This window comes from Aulostomus chinensis, chromosome 3, assembly GCF_037954235.1.
Source record: "Aulostomus chinensis isolate RoL2024-O1b breed Wild chromosome 3, RoL_Achi_v1.0, whole genome shotgun sequence".
Lineage (NCBI taxonomy): Eukaryota > Metazoa > Chordata > Actinopteri > Syngnathiformes > Aulostomidae > Aulostomus > Aulostomus chinensis.
Window position 1 is genome coordinate 28,312,225 of NC_141322.1, and position 15,991 is coordinate 28,328,215.

Here is a 15,991-nt window from a genome sequence, read left to right on the forward strand (position 1 = left end):
AACGTCCAAAAGAGAACTTCTCGTGAAAGGTCCAGATGATGTAATAATGAAAAGTCTGACGCCACAGGTTCTGCTTTTCTAACCGCGGTCACAGTTTCGCCCTTTGCACATTGAAACTGAGAGCTCACACTTCCTAATCGAATGAATAAATCTGCAAGTATTCAATGTGAGCACCTCAAGGTTTCAGACATTTTTGATGTGGTTTTATAATCTGGATACGCCTCCTGCCCTTGACGCGAGCGCAGAAACCAGCGTGATTTAATAATTTACGCAGACGGATCATTTATATTTGTACTGCACATGGAAGCAACACACTGAACAAGAAATGAAAGGAAAGAAATCATTCACTCCACACAGTCAATCGATCTTTACTTGATGAGAACAAACTACATTATTAAAAAAAACAACAACCACTTGCTCATGTTTACATGTATTGTAACAGTATTTGATGTAACAGTAGTCTGAAGGATTTTGCATCGGCTAGTATCAAGTGGTACTTCTTTTACATGGTGCTTCACAGTGTATTTTGCCCTTTCAAGTACTCAAAAACATGTGTCTTTGGCTCACAGAGGTCTTTTTTCTGCCTCCTACATGACTTCCTCGTTACTCCGAAAGCAGCAGGAGCCAGCCACGTTTAGCTTGAAGCTAATGGAGACTGATGGCTAACAATTGCAAACCTGTCCAAAATAAACTCGTCGCGGGTTCCTGCGCGTACAGCCGGATAAAGACGACCTGGATTGTGCCGGATGACGCGTTTGAGAGTTGCTGCCCTTGTTAGCCCTCAGCTGCTGTTATGTGCCTGGCTCCTGCTGCATTCTGAAGCAACAGAACGCTAAAGCAAGTCGGACAAAACACAGTGAGCTCAAAACACACATTTATGAGGCAAATTACACGTCCGGGGTGGGGTATCGCTTTAAGAAGGATTGCATCACGAAGCGAAACATTGGAAAATCATACTAACATTCATGAACCGAGTAGTAAAGATTTAAAATGAAATACAAAATAAAAAAAAACCCCAAAACAAATCAAGTTTAAAGTTACACACTCTTCAATAGGCATTTCTACTGTGTTCAGTCATGAGCTTCTGCATCAAGTGTGAGGCTGGTGATCATTTGATCGTGTCGTCATGGGCAGTTTGTCTCCATCTCAGAAGAGGAAAAAGCCTTTGCACCTCCTCATGACACCTAATGAGATTGTTTGTGTTTATTATTGGCCGCTCGGCTGAACACGGCAGACGTGAAATGTGGGTTCACCTCCTCTGCTGTTGTGATTCGATTTTTAATGCGGCACCGAAAGTGTATTTCACAAGTATTCCGTTTCTTCCGCAAAGAGCAACGATCACATGTTGAAAATGTGTTATGGCTGCGCGTGCGTGTGCGGTCCGTGCGTGTGCGGTCGAGAAAATAGAGGCGTCGTGTACTTCTCCTGATTTCATTGATTGATTTGCATTTATTGGCATTCTAAGCCGCAGAAACTGAATGGACAAAACTCATAATATCTTAAGTGCCAAACATGTAAAAATGATCAACTTGGCAAAAAAGTAAACTGATAAAACTGCTGTGGACACAACAGCTCTGCTCACCGTGTCTGAATAGATGTGTCTGCTGGCCGGGGGCTCCAGTTATCAGAACTATTGGACCCTCGGTGCAGCACCACCCAGCAAACTGGATTACATTGAAAGTGGAAACAAGGCACTTGCACGGGAAAAGTGTCTCGCTTACACGTGTGAGTTCATCCAGTTTGCTAGGTGGGTCCCTCCAGTCTCCCAGGACCTTCCGTGTCTGCAGGCACATGCTTCTCAGCACAGTCACACACGATCGGAGCGGTGGGGCAGCATTTCCTCCCCGTTTATTCAGCAGTCATGTGCCACCATCTTTGAAGCAAATAGAACATTAAAATGGTTTCAATTACAGCGAGCCACTCCAAAACCATCAGAAAACACCGGGATCCGAGGAGGTTTCAGTTTGAATTTGCACTGCGCTGCTGCGTAAAGGGTGAGAGGAGAACGTCGCAGGGGTTCGTGTTAGTACGTGCGTGCTGGTTTGCTGTCCTGGGCCTGATTGAAGGGATTTGCTGGACTGGACGACTCCTCCTGCTGGTCAATGGACTGGTAGGCGTCTCTGTTCCGTGACACAGAGGGGAAACCTGCAGAGACAAGCCACAAGTCCTCAACATACAAAACCCCTGCAAAGCACATGTATTATTCATAATCATATCTAATCAAGGCCTCTATTTTGGAGCACCCACTATTGTTGATTTACATATCAAAACGACTTGCACAAGAAAGGAATCCTCTGCTTTTCAACTTGCTCAGAAATTCTTTTTCCACCAAGACTTCTTTTCTCTCTCAGATTTAGGACACGGTTTGGCAGATTTGTCATCTCGACTCCTGCAACTCGTCCCCTCTACACAATATTAGATGATAACTTTGGAAACTGTCTTGGTCACAGGACGCCTCTGATGAACACAAGTGAGAGAGCACAAGGATTAAATTCAAACCATCTCTTTGGCTGTAATGTGTAATTCATGGAATGGAACTCCCCTTTCTGTCAGGAAATTATAAAAAAAAAAAATAAATCGATCAACCTGTAACCTTGATTAAAAAAAATCATTTTGAGATTAAAAACTAAAAATTATGAGATTAAAAAAAATCAAGATTACGACTTTAATTATGAGATAATGGTCAGAATTGTGACATAACACATTAAAAGTCATGCTTTTGGATTAAAAAAATGGAAACTGTTCGAATTAAATTGGTTAACAAATACTAATAATGATTAAAAGTGGTCATTTTGATTTTTGAATATGAGAATATCTTAATTATCAATTCAGAATTGGGCCTCCATGTCCATTTACTCAGTTTCACATCCATTTTTTTTTTTTTTTTGCTTTTTAACAAAAGAAACCACTTCGTGTTGTGATTAATCGCAATCAATGTTTCCAAAAAAAAAATGATGTGAGTGACGAAGACAATGTTCCACACTGAAAACCTTGGCATGAAAATTCCTTCGTGCATTACTACGTGCCGATGTAAACACACTTGTGATAATTCTGTGGCGGCGGTAATCCCGAAATGTGTCGTCGGCTTCCCTCTGATGATTTGTCAGAGAGCCACTGATAGTTTCAGCAAGTTCAAAGGACTGAGCAAAACAAATCAACTGTGAAATAACACGGCACAGGACTTTACTGATTTAAAATGTACATATACATATATATATATATATATATATATATATATATATATATATATATATATATATATATATGTATATGTGTACTAGGATCCTCCTCCTGTAATGTCTCATACGTTTCTTTAGAAGGTTCCATCACGTCGGGCTCTACCAACCTTCAATCACCTGTCTTGCTATTGTAAGTAGACATTGTTGCACTGTAATCATATAAAAACAGGTCACATTCATGGTCTGTTGTGAGTCAACGTTGTGTTTATGCTTTAATGAGGCTGATTTGTGCAGCATCATGCAGCTCTGCTTAAATATATGCAAAGAGAAGACACGAACATAAATGAGGTGTCTGGAGAGTAAACATATGAATAAAACATAGATTACATCTGGCAGAGACATCAGAAAAGCATACAATAGATAAGGAAACAAAGATGGCATTGAGAACGTGAAGGTGAGGAAGAGCAGGCAGGAGACACACCATGAGAAAGATGGAAAACGGGGGAAAGAAGTACCATAAAGCGATATTTCTTTCTGTTATTTCTGCAGACGGATTGGGAATCTTACTTCCTGTGTGGAAGGGGGATGGAAGAGGATGATTGGAGGAGAGAAATGGTAAAAATGCCAGGAATCAATAGCGGCGGCCAATAAAGGCACTGTCAGCACTATCCGTGGTGCATCGACTGTCCACAGACGTCTCAAAGTCTGAGAGGTCAAAGGTCAGCGGTGGGGAAGAGCAGAGGAGAGAAAAATGAAAACGTTGGAATCAGGACAACATGAGTTGACTCAAAAAAACAAACAGCAAACATTGAAATGTGACAGACAAGCAGAGAGACATGAGAACATCCAAACAGATGAGGGGTTCAAAATAATAGACTCTCAAGCAATTGATCATCAAGCCCCGCCCTTAGTTACTGTTGCTAACAATGCCCAGCTTGTTATGGCATCCTTTAAAGTCCAGACAATAAAAGAGCCTTCTGATGACAAGCTAACGGTTAGCTGTAGAGGTGGCCACGGTGGCAGTGCCACAGGGATGATGTTAGCACGGCCCTGGGTCCTTTTCGCCCATGTTTACATTGTATAATTGGACAAAATAAACTCTATGACATTCGCACTTGCTGTGAAACAGGGTAGTCTTCCCAAATGAACACCACTCTATGGATTTTCAAAGCGTAAACTCGATTGTTAGCTTCATGAAGCTAATGTTGTGCTGTGAACAAAGCTACACCACCGACTGGGTTTGCCTCTCTTCTGCTCCACATTTGTCTTGTCTGTCGTTCTTGGGACACTCCAACACTTGGAGAAGTCACGAGCGCTGATGTATTTTCTGTGGCTTGCAAAATCTTGCAATATATATATATATATATATGTACATGTTTTATTTTTTCAATTTTTTTAGTTAATCAATCACCTCAATTCAGAACAGGTAAAAACCAAAAACAAGACCTGAACATGAGCACTATCAGTGTTGGCAGACCAGAAGAAATAAAATGAGTTCTTAATTTTGGCATAAAGGGAATGAAGTGAATCAGGACAATATAAGAGGGGGGGGGGGGGGGTCTGGAGACCTGAACGCAGTCAGATGCACCCTGATTGTCTGGGTCCTAAAGTGCTGCGGCAGCGGGGAGCCACATTAATGTCAACTGTGCAATCAGGCAGCAATTAAAACACACATCGTGTCAAACTAATATTAGCCATGTTCATCAGTCACTTGCAGCCAATCACAGTCTAATGGATGTACCCACTGTGTGTGTGTGTGTGTGTGTGTGTGTGTGTGTGTGAGTGAGAGAGAGAGAGAGAGAAAGAGAGAGAGAGGTGAAACCACAGCCACATTTATCAATATTCAATTATCCTCCCAAAAAGTCAAACTAGGATACCAGGAGAGTCAACTGCAGTGTCGCGCTGGGTAGAAAAACGAGAGGAAACGTTCTCACTGTCTTAGAAATGAAACCCAATGCCACAAATGAAAGGCTACTGTTAATTTGTCTTTTTTTTTTTAGAAATATGTCCCACACCTCCATCTTTACTTCTGTCATTTTTGTGTGTTCTTTTTTACGACAGCAAACACTGAGCTGGTCTGGAGCGGAACAGAAAACTGTTTCAGATTCCATTCAATCAAAAAATGCATGTCTTCAATAAATTTACACGCGTGACACATTTTTTACATATATTTTACAACTTTCCAAGCAAACAATTGGATCCATCAACAATGCAAGTACAAAAAGCTGCTTTTGTGAGAGACAGATTTTTCTCAGAATATGTCATGGCCTATAACTCAAAAGAATTCTGTTCATGTGACCCAACATTTTAATTATGCTTTTTTTAATGGTTATTATTTGACTAAATATTTCATTTTTTGTTTTCAAATACGCGCTGCTGGACGTAGCATGGGTAGTGCTGAGCCCAGTTCAATTTCTAAAACTTTATTCCACCACAAGGTGTCTTTTCCCTCCCAATAAACAAAGTGAGGCAAATGACAGTTGTGTGGCAATGACATCACAACTCTTGGCCAAACCTCCCCGATCAAAGGAAACATGGAATGTTTCGGAAATGAAAGCCAATAAAACATTTGCAAGATATAAGAGAATTTATTTCTACTTCAGTTCCCTCCAAGGAAGTCATGTGCTCGCCTTTCACATGACTATTGTTGCGTTAAAAATGCCACAAGCTACAAAAAAAAAAAAAAAAACTCCATGATTTTGAATCTTATTCTCCCGGGATAGGGGATAGTTTTATCTTGCAAAAAAAAGAAAAGAAAAGAAAAGAAAAAAGATATTTCTAAGCCCAGCAGGGAATATAATTTCAAAATCAATATTAAATGTAAAATTATATGATTTGAATGATTTGAATTTTAATTATTATGGCCGTGAGTAAACCACAGCATGGAGATCCACTGCTTGGTAACCTGAATGACGAGGCAACTTTGGACAGCAGTGAAGCGAATCCATGGAAATGTCTGAGCTCCACTCAGCTCTGAAGGACCGAGAGACTCAGACATCCACACATCCATGACCAGGCAGTCCATATGAGAGCGTCTCCGGGACGCATCATGTGTCTGACCGCGTACTCCAGGATCATTACAGTCGGGAAACGAGCCGCTACTGCGGCGGACATTCATGCTGCGCGGATCAATTCATGGCTTCTTATGTTTTTCCAGCTCCTTTGGATCCGTCAGCTTCTGGAGGCTCACTGGTGACATTCCGGCCGTCTCGTGGAGAACCGATTTCCTGGCCCAGACCCTCAGATATCTCCCTTCATCTAAAGTCTTGTGACTGTGACTAATTCATTTGACTGTGGAATCATTATTTAACACTGAGTCCTGCATGACAAACAACATTAGACCACACAGATGGTATCAGAGCCCCCCAATCACATCCCTGTCAGCGCCGCAGATTATTTCTGGTGCAGAGTAGGAAAGTTCTTTGGATTATTTGCAACCGGCTGCAAAATTCCGGTTAAATATGATCTCGCTTTATAAGCCAATGAGTTGCATTTTGTGTCATCTGCTTCTAAAAAAATCGAATTATATCACGCTGAGCTGATTAGTGCACAACCAAACGTACCGAGAGACAGCAGCCTTTTTTAATAGAAGCATTCATAACCTAAACTCTAGTTTATAAATAGACGCATGATAACATGAATCTCCTGATGTTTCTGTGCGTGACCGTCGTCCACTTACCAAAGTTGACATTGTAATCCCCCCCACGTTCGCGGTACATTTGGTAGACAAAGAAGCAGGACGCAGGTTTGAGCAGCAGGTTGAGGATGGCCATTCCTACGCTGAAGCGGAACACGTCCCGTCCCCGATCAGTTGCCAGGTCATTCAGCGGGTAGTAGATGCCAAAATGGATGATGTCGGTCAGTATCGTGACTGTCATGCCCATCAGAAACTACAGAGGAAATGACCAGAGAGACAGACTTTCAGACGGAGCCGTGGTGGAGGAAGCACTCGAATGTTGCACTTTTGAAAAAGTACACACAAACAGACACATCTGAGTGAGTTATTGCTTTGAAATACACTTCAGTTTTGATGGTAAAAGCATTTGTCAGATGCTGAACAACCCCCTGACGTCCTTTAATGTGTCTGCTGTAGTGTTGTGAGACAAAAACAACAGGGGTTGTGTTATTTGAATAAGGAGCGCGGCAGTAGATGCTGCTGGAAACACTGGTAAACCACGAGAATAACTGCTAAATGCAGCTGATGGTGCATTTCAATAGGTGGGTCCCTAAGGTTACGTGATTAGTGCCACCAGGACTAACAGGAACTACCCGCTCTGATTGGATCTCCGGATCAATTCCCCTCTCCTTATTGATTGCCTTCACAAATTTAAAGAGAAGCAGCTGCAAATGCACGACAGAAAATGACTCCCTCGTATTCACACACAGCCACGCCTACGGTCAATTTAGGGTACCAATCAGCCTCGTCCCCTCTTGATGTCTTTGGACTGTGGGAGGAAGCCGGAGAACCAGAGAGAACCCACGCAGGCACAGGGAGAACATGCAGCCTGAATTAACCCACTCTTAGCTGGCTGTTCTTCAGAAAGTGTCCAGCTGATCAGACTGCGGTTGTCCTGGGCAGCTGCAAGCTGTGAAGTTGCAACTGAGTGAACGTTTTCATATCATAATATTTCTGTTTACATCAACCTCTCAAATGCCACGCTTTCGAAATGTGCATCAAAAAATGTAAGTGGTCACGTGACTCCTGAGCAGGAAGCTGCGGCTACCTTCTCAAACAGGGACAACTGTACTAAAGCTGGCACCTCCACAGCCCGCAATGTGTTCCAGCTACTGTACCCTGGTCGGTCTGTCTAGGACGACGCTCACAGCTCGTCCCAGATTCCACAGGCAAATAGGTTAGCACGGATATGCAGCCCTGCTCCTATAGTTAGCCTCATGTGTGTGTGTGTGTGTGTGTCACATGATGCCAAAACCTCCACGTGTGAGGAACAACTCACCATGAGCACAGCATCGATGGAGTCCCGCTGAGCGATGGCCCACACCCCGATGGCTAAAACACTGAAGTTCCCCCAAGCAAAGGAGGGGGGCAGCCAGGCCATGCATCCCCTGGGGGGAGACACACAACTCCAGGAGTGAGATAACACAAGTAAAGAGCTGTGGATGTGGGAAAAAATGCAGGTCTGAATAAGGAAAGTGAGATGATCTGTGTGTGTGTGTGTGTGTGTGTGTGTGTGTGTGTGTGTGTGTGTGTGTGTGTGAGAGAGAGAGAGAGAGAGTGTGTCAGTGAGGTGAAGGAGAGAAATTCCTCGGGTTTGTGAAGAAAGAGAAACGTGCTGGCACTCACCACACCGTGAGCAGCCAGTGGACCAGGACGATGGCCTACGACAGAGACAAGACGGAGACCTGTCAATAAAATCTCCTCCCTCTGACGTCTCAGTCTACAGCTGGACATCATTCAAGAGCAGGAAAATGGATAACACCCCATGACGTTTCATTGTGTTCATTTTTGATATCTGAAGACTGCAATTCAGGGAAAGAAATGATAGAGACTTTGTCAAGTCAGTGATTTCATTTCTGAGTTCAACTTCTATCCATCTACTGCAAGTCAGAACCCCCTCCTGTGAAACTTCTTTAGTTTTTCTCTGATTTTTTTTTTGTAAACAAGCTTTTCCTCATGCGTGTCTCAGGACAGAGGGTCATCCTCTGTTCCTTTGAGATTTTATGATCATGTTCATCAAATTTTGCTGAAACAACAGCTATAGAAAACGGTTTAGACCCTGAAGGATTCGCAGAGGACGAGCCTGGTATCCAAGTTAAAATGAAGGATGGCGCTACGACCCTTGGAAGCTTCACACAAATGCACATTAAAAAAAAAAATTTAATTAAAGTTTCTCTATACAAAAAGCACTGATTTGCAGGGGGTCAGGACCTTCTGTTAATTACAAATAGCAGAGGCTTTATTTAATCTGTCAAATTGCTACAACCTGACAGAGCTCATCATCTCTTAACCGCTGCAAGTTCCTGAAAACAAAGTCACAGCCTGGAACAGAGTTCTCTAAAGTTCCTCGACATAATTACTGACGGATCAGGAGTGGTGTTTGGTCAACGCTGAATAATGGAGCCTCTTCCTCTCTTCATGTTTGCATCACTCATGATTTTGGGTTTTTTTTTTTCGGTCTCAAGCTTTGAGAGCTGAGCAACAAAGTTGACATCATAGCAACGCTAGTCTGTTAACCGCCGGCTGTCACTGACGTCTAACATGAACGGTAAATAGAAGGCTCACCTTTAGGTTAATGGCAGGGATTTCCATAACAAGACGTTGATCCACTTGAGAACTTTTTTTTTTTAACATGAAAAATACAGTAGCTTTTCTCTCACTCAAACTTCTCTCTGTACAAAACTCCTCCCACCCTCAGCTCAGCCCTGCAAACACAAACCATGTGACAGCATCCTGACTCCTACCCATGTGATTCACGCCCTCCCCCTCCTCCCCCTCCCTGCACCTCCACCTCCTTCACAGCCTCGCAAGGAATTCAGTCCACATGAGAGAGACAACATTGGTCATAGAATTTGACATTTGAAGCTTTGGATGATCAGGAATGTTGCATGTCTTTTTGAGCATTTAGGGGGGAAAAGCCCCCCCCCCCTTCCCCAACTCAAAGGGAAACAGTCAAAAATGCAAAAACATATGAGTTCTAGAATTCTGTATTTAGTTCCTGTTTTCTTTGTCAGTCATACAAAAGACCACGGCCTGCGGAACGTTTTTGTGACGTTGATCTCATGGCCGTAGCTGTGACAGAGCAGAGGATTTACCAAAGGTCCTGTACTGTTGCCACCAGTTTTAACCGCCTTTAAAGTTTGGAACATGCAGAGAAGCGCGGAGGGTGTGAACGGAGAGCCTCCTAGCATGTGCCACTCAGCTGGTGAGCTGGGAGAGTTGATAAAACCGCTGGCAGGGAGTTCCGTGACGCCACTCTATTGTGCAAAACACAAGATCTCAATGCCACTTTACACCTAAGTCATCCATGAGCGGTTCAACCTGGACAGCTCCACTTGCTTCGTACCATACACGAGTGGAAAACAGCACAACTGTGCAACCACTATGAAGAACATCAACCATAGCACCTGCCGCCTTGTGGCTGTATTTGGTATTGTAGCAATACCACAAATCTTACTTTAATCAGGTGTTTTTGCCACTTCCTGTTTTATTTTGTGTTGATGTTACTTCTGCCCTTTATTGGTTTTGCTGCTTGTTTAATGTGTCTCAGATGTGTGCGGTTGATGATTGTTCATGATCTGTTTCCCCTCCTTCACGTACATCCTGTATCCAGTCCCTTGTATTTTCTACGAAGCTGTCCTATACTTCTGTTTTTGGGTACTCATCTTTGCGTTTGTGACCTCCGAGTGTTTAACTCTTCTGCGGCGCTGTTGCTGCCGTCCAGTTCACCTCACAGCTCTAATCGTGCCTGGCACCTGAGTCTCCTCTGGTGGTCACTTGAGTCAGGACCACTTTCGTCAAAGGGAAAACTTAGTTGCAGTTGCAGTAGCGTGGCCTTGCTGTGGGTCTCTCCTACCCTCTCGTGTGTATATTTAAATGCGAAGGCAGGGAGAGCAGAGACCCCTCCATGGAGTACAGAACAGTGTCAGTGGCCATGACGGTGGAAGTGACAGTGAAGAAGTTTGATATGGCATGCACAGGGAGAGGGGGGCTGCAGGACCACATGCAGAGGAGGCAAGAGGGTCAGTAGACTGAAGCAGCTTCAATTAGAAGCCTTGAATGCTTTTAGCCAGTAGAACAGGAGGGCGGGCATCAGCTGAGTGAGTGGAACCAACAGAAACAGAAAAATGGGTTTCAGCTGAAGTGGGCTGGGTTGGGGAAGGCGGTCATTAGCTGACACTGAGAGGTTGCAAGCTGAGTTTGCAAACTTTCTCCACTTCACGCCCGTCTTTAACAATCGTCTGGAATGAATATTCAGACTGAAACTTCATGTCTACGGGTGTCACTGTGTGGGTGACAGCTGCCAGCCAGCTGTGTGTTCCCCCTCCCCTCAGCTCACCCTGCCAGTTCCACTGGCCTGCAATCACAACCCTGCCTCCACAATCAAGCTCACCTGGTCCTCACTCATCACCCAGGCACTTTCCACACCCGATCCTGACATCCAGTCTAAAGTTATACGGTCCGTGGTTTCGAGACCCCAGCCTAAAGTTGACCTCTGAAAAGCCTGTTGGCCTGTTCACTCACTTCTGCTTTCTGTCTGCATAGCCCACCTGCCAGCCAAGCCCGCCGGCGGCACACCAGCATCGTACCTGGCCTCACACGTCCTGGCTGCTAGCCGTCCTTCACCACCAAGTCCTTTAAATAAAACGCTGAAGCAGGTCTTAAAGGAAGGTTCCTCCTTTGTTGGTTTCATCCTGCTTTGCCTCCATTTCCCAGTGTTGGGAAAGTTCATTTTCTACATGAACTAGTTCAAAGTTCAGTTCACAGTTCTAAAAATGAACTAGTTCAGTTCTTTCTTTCCCATGTGTTGCTTTGAGCTATTATTTTTTTTACAGTCATTGCTACAGCCCATGTTGCACCACAGACAGCAATGAGTTTATCAGTTCTAACAATGAAACAATGTGTCAGACTGCATCTTCATCTTCAACCTTGTATGCTTCTACATCCTTTATTTACTTGCACAAACCTTGAAAGGCTACCCGGGTGCTTCAGTTCAAGTTTGCCGTGTCAGGTTTGCGGTGGATGTGACTGAAGCGCGTATTTTCTTTTTGGAACCCGGCAGGCAAAGCTTGCAAGGAAATGTAAGAATTTTCCCATCTTCCTCGACTTTGTCATGAAACTCGTTTAAATGACCGTACGACGCATCCTTGCTGGTTTGTTGACTCGAGTTTTGTCTTGTCCGTGGGCTGGAACCACACGCCGCTCCTGCCGCCTCCTCCATGCCGCTTTCTGTTTTGATGACGTGTGCGGCGGTGCGACACCGGTGGCGGGCGTTGCCAGATTGGGTGTTTTGCCGTTATATATTAAGAGGTGTTTAGGAAGTTTTTTCAGCCGGATTTTTACCTGAAATCTGGTACCCCACTGAACGAAGATGAACGAGAGAGCGAACCGTTCACAGACACCAGATGGAACGTGTTCCCAGTAGCGTTCACTAGGCAGCGGTGCTGTACGTTCATTTCACGTTCCTCCAAAATATGAAGGCGTTCAGGCACAACGCTGCCATTTCCCACCAGGTCAACGAGCGGTTGTTGTTTGGTGGCTTAAAAGTTTTCATTGAAGTTTTGGTCTTTATATGTGTTCTAAGTATCACAGTATTTTTCTTAGACTGTGACTTTCAGTTGACATTCCTAGATATATACGGTATCTACCACGCCCTGCAAAAAAAAAAACAGTTCATTTGCCTCACATGACCATGGGAGATTTATTTAGAATTCTCAGCAACTGTTTACACTCCAAACCCCAAGTGGATCGATGGTGGAGGATTGAGCTGAAGATGCATTCGAGCAAATCTGGTGTCAACAAAATATGTAGGATTATAGAAATTAAAATTCTGCCGATTTGGAGAACACCTGAATGATGCAGCTCGGTGCAGGTGGATTTTTAATTCTGGGCTATATTTTGGTGTGAGTTACCAAGCTGTGGCACCTATTAGTGCTGCCAGCACTTCTATTGGCCTTCACAGCCAGGTGCGGAAGTTTGGCACAGGACTGGACCTCCATTAAAAGTTGGGTTTATTTAAATGCATGAGAAACATGGATTTCTTTGGAAACACGGAATAAAGAAAGAAGAAAGGCAAATACAAGAGGGAGCCACTCAGAAAAAGCATAGTTCCTCCTGAGATAAAAGTAGAGAGCTCTCCCACTGCTAAGTAATTCAGGCCTTTTTACTTTTCACTGATTACATCCTTTGTTTCACGGAACCACAGGCAGAACCTTTTCAGCAGTGCACAACTGCAAACTTGCTAGTTCGCCTCTGTGTTTGCTGAAAGAGACAACCGGTATTGTCCAACGGACCTTAGATGCCCCCCCCCCCCCCCCCCCCAAGCAGAGTCCTTGACACTAAGACCCATACCCTGTAGAACGAATGCATGCACAAATGTCTCTATTCTGAAAGGATCAACCTCGTCTTCTGCCGTTCAGGTCGGCAAAAATGGCGTGCAGTGTATCCAGGAGAGCGTATGGTCCAGTCCTACCGGACGGATGGATTTTTCAATCGATATCTTTTTCTCACACACACTCTGAGCTTCACCCTCACTCGTCAAAAATCATAAAATATTAATCACATCTGGCTACTGTAAGCGACATTTGCCCTCCTCCACACTGGCTGTCTGAAGCAGGATGAGTCTTCAGATAGAAGAGGATTTAACTCTTGAACTCCCTGCAGGTCGCCGAGGGACAGAGCAGCAACCGGGTCTGTAAAACGTCAATAGGCTGATTTCTTTCTCTGCGATCAGATACGCTCACCCGTCGGTTGCTCTGCTGCTGCAGCAGTGCACCTGCTTCTCTGACACGATCACGACATGTGTGTGCTCCCGGCATGGCAGATGGTCCCAGTGTGGGAACCCTGACCACCTGGCGACCTCTGACCTTTCTGGTTGAAGCATATATGCGCTCAGACACTTGAGAGTCAAAAATCGCGTGTGTGTGTGTGTGTGTGTGTGTGTGTGTGTGTGTGTGTGTGTGTGTGTGTGTGTGTGTGTGCCTGTGTGTGTGCCTGTGTGTGTGTCCAGATGAGATTGCGTGGTGTGATGGATGGACACGTTACTGAACTTGAGGTCTTGTACCATCAGAGGAAAAGCAAGAAGAGAAACATCAGTTGCAAACTAGAGAGTGTGTGGGTGTGTTTGAAAACTCCCTCCTTCCTCCTGTTCACTGGTCCTTGACCCTGACGGAGGAGGTCATGGGGTCAAGGTCCGGAGGTTTCATGAGGAGGTAGGAAAAGTCGCCGGTGGTGCTGAGACAATCCGACTGCACAACTTCACGAAGCAATGGGAGCACGTGATTGACACCTGTCTGCCTCACGAAACTACAATATTCTCCAGATGAACTACAGAACGCACTTCTTAGGTTCTTCACCTTGTTTTTCGGTATAAATATGGCTTCACCACTGAGACTGAACCTAAAATAAACCCTAACGTGAAAGGAAACCGTGTTGTTTCTCACCTCTGATTACACTGACACTCTCTTTTGGTGAACAGCTGAGTAGTTTGGGATTGTGGGACTATTTGAAAGCACCCTGTACCTCGGCTGAGGCATCTGTTTGGATTTTTTTTGAAATTCAACGGGTTCTGTCATAGCTCATGTGACACTCCTCCTCTGAGTTTGCAGCACATTAACGCTGCTATTAGCACATGATCGCGCTATCAGACAGACACCATAACCTCCTTGGCAGGGATGATTAGCTCCTAACCTCTGCTGACAGACGTCAGAGCGAAATAATCATTTCACACTCCATCTCTATAGATTATTACCTCCACGACGAGGACAGCGGCGTTCGTCCATCTGATAGCCGGAAAATTCAAAACCAGTGAGGCTGAATTTTTCAAAACTGAGTGGGAGGTGTAGAAGGGGCCGCTACAGGCAAACACAGCGGGTGGAGCCATTTAACATAGTCCAAATCACACTTTGTTTTTTTTACACTGGGTTTGGTGGAGTAACAATTTTTTGGACAGTCGGTGGGAGGGTGGGGCGCGGGCCCGGGAAGAAGGAAGCTCGAAGACATTGTCATGTGATAGTTTTGTCGATTCGATCAACCTTTCTTTTTGAAAACCGTGTGCAAGTTATATTTATATTTGAAACACTCGTGTGTTCTCATGAAATGTGATGAAAATGATCCCAGTGGAGGCCGAGACACAGGAAGTGAGTGCAAAGCTTCGACTGGAGTCGGACACTTTTCTGCAGGACTCCAGATTGCGGTGTATTTCGAGGTTTAAGCTCTTTGTTCAAAGCCATTTTCAGAATAAAGTTACTTTCTCTATTTTCCCTCTTTTGTTCTCTGAGTGTTTCTAGTCTGCTGTGTAATTTCTGTACCTCTCCTCCAATGATTTATGGCTTTATTTCTGTCTAAGATGCAAAGAGACTGCAGCTATTCACTCTTTCACTCACATTTGTTTACCCACATGTGCGTTATTTTTGGCGCCTTCCTTTGAGGTCACCATAATCTTGGAAACTTGTGTTACGATAGCAACTTTGGTAATTAATTACCCGAAGAGAGGCAGCAGAGAGGCAGCGGCGTGGCTGATGTGAGGCCGCAGCTCTGCCGGGATGTGTGCTGTGTGTAATCTATCACTAAGTGGCTGTCGGCCAGGTTTCAACAGGGTTCTCCAGCAGAGACTCTGTCAGAGGCAAGTATTAAAAATACATCAGTGCTGCTTTTATTCTGCGGCAGTAAATCAGGGGGGCACAATCACACTCCAGTAGAGCTGTTGGTTAGGAAAGACTTGAGTGTTGGTTTCTTCATCTGATCAAATATTAATGGGGATAGATTTGAGAGGATTGTGTGTTCACTCCACACACAGCAAACGTTATCGCTTGCACTTACACTAATGTGGCGTAAGATTTGCACCATGACGCAATTCAGTAGCTGTTTCCATTACTACCACGAGGAAAAGATCTTGTTCTTGGAAAGGTTCCTGTGGCATAATCAGTTCTAAGAGAGGGATCCTTTGTGTCACGCCACAGAAGAATCCCTGAGACATCAGAGTGTGAGGTAACCAAGCAGGATCGGTGTGAAGGCCACATTCAAGGTCTCGCCCTGATTCAGACAACAGTGGATCCAGTTATTAGAGCTGCACTCATTCCAGAGTGAAACATGTCAATCCGTCACAATTGCGGACATAAAATCATCCGACAAACAT

The 15,991-nt window shown here is 44.4% G+C and overlaps 1 protein-coding gene across 1 annotated transcript; it reads right to left on the reverse strand.

The window, feature by feature from the left end:
* Positions 1-352: 352 nt before the first annotated feature.
* Positions 353-9,572, reverse strand: agtrap (angiotensin II receptor-associated protein). Its single transcript, XM_086200874.1, has 5 exons — positions 9,421-9,572; positions 8,482-8,516; positions 8,135-8,243; positions 6,859-7,069; positions 353-2,145 (listed from the first exon to the last, which is right to left on the reverse strand). The coding sequence occupies exons 1-5, from the start codon at positions 9,487-9,489 to the stop codon at positions 2,024-2,026; spliced, it is 546 nt and encodes a 181-aa protein (XP_086057000.1). The 5' UTR covers positions 9,490-9,572; the 3' UTR covers positions 353-2,023.
* Positions 9,573-15,991: the final 6,419 nt, after the last annotated feature.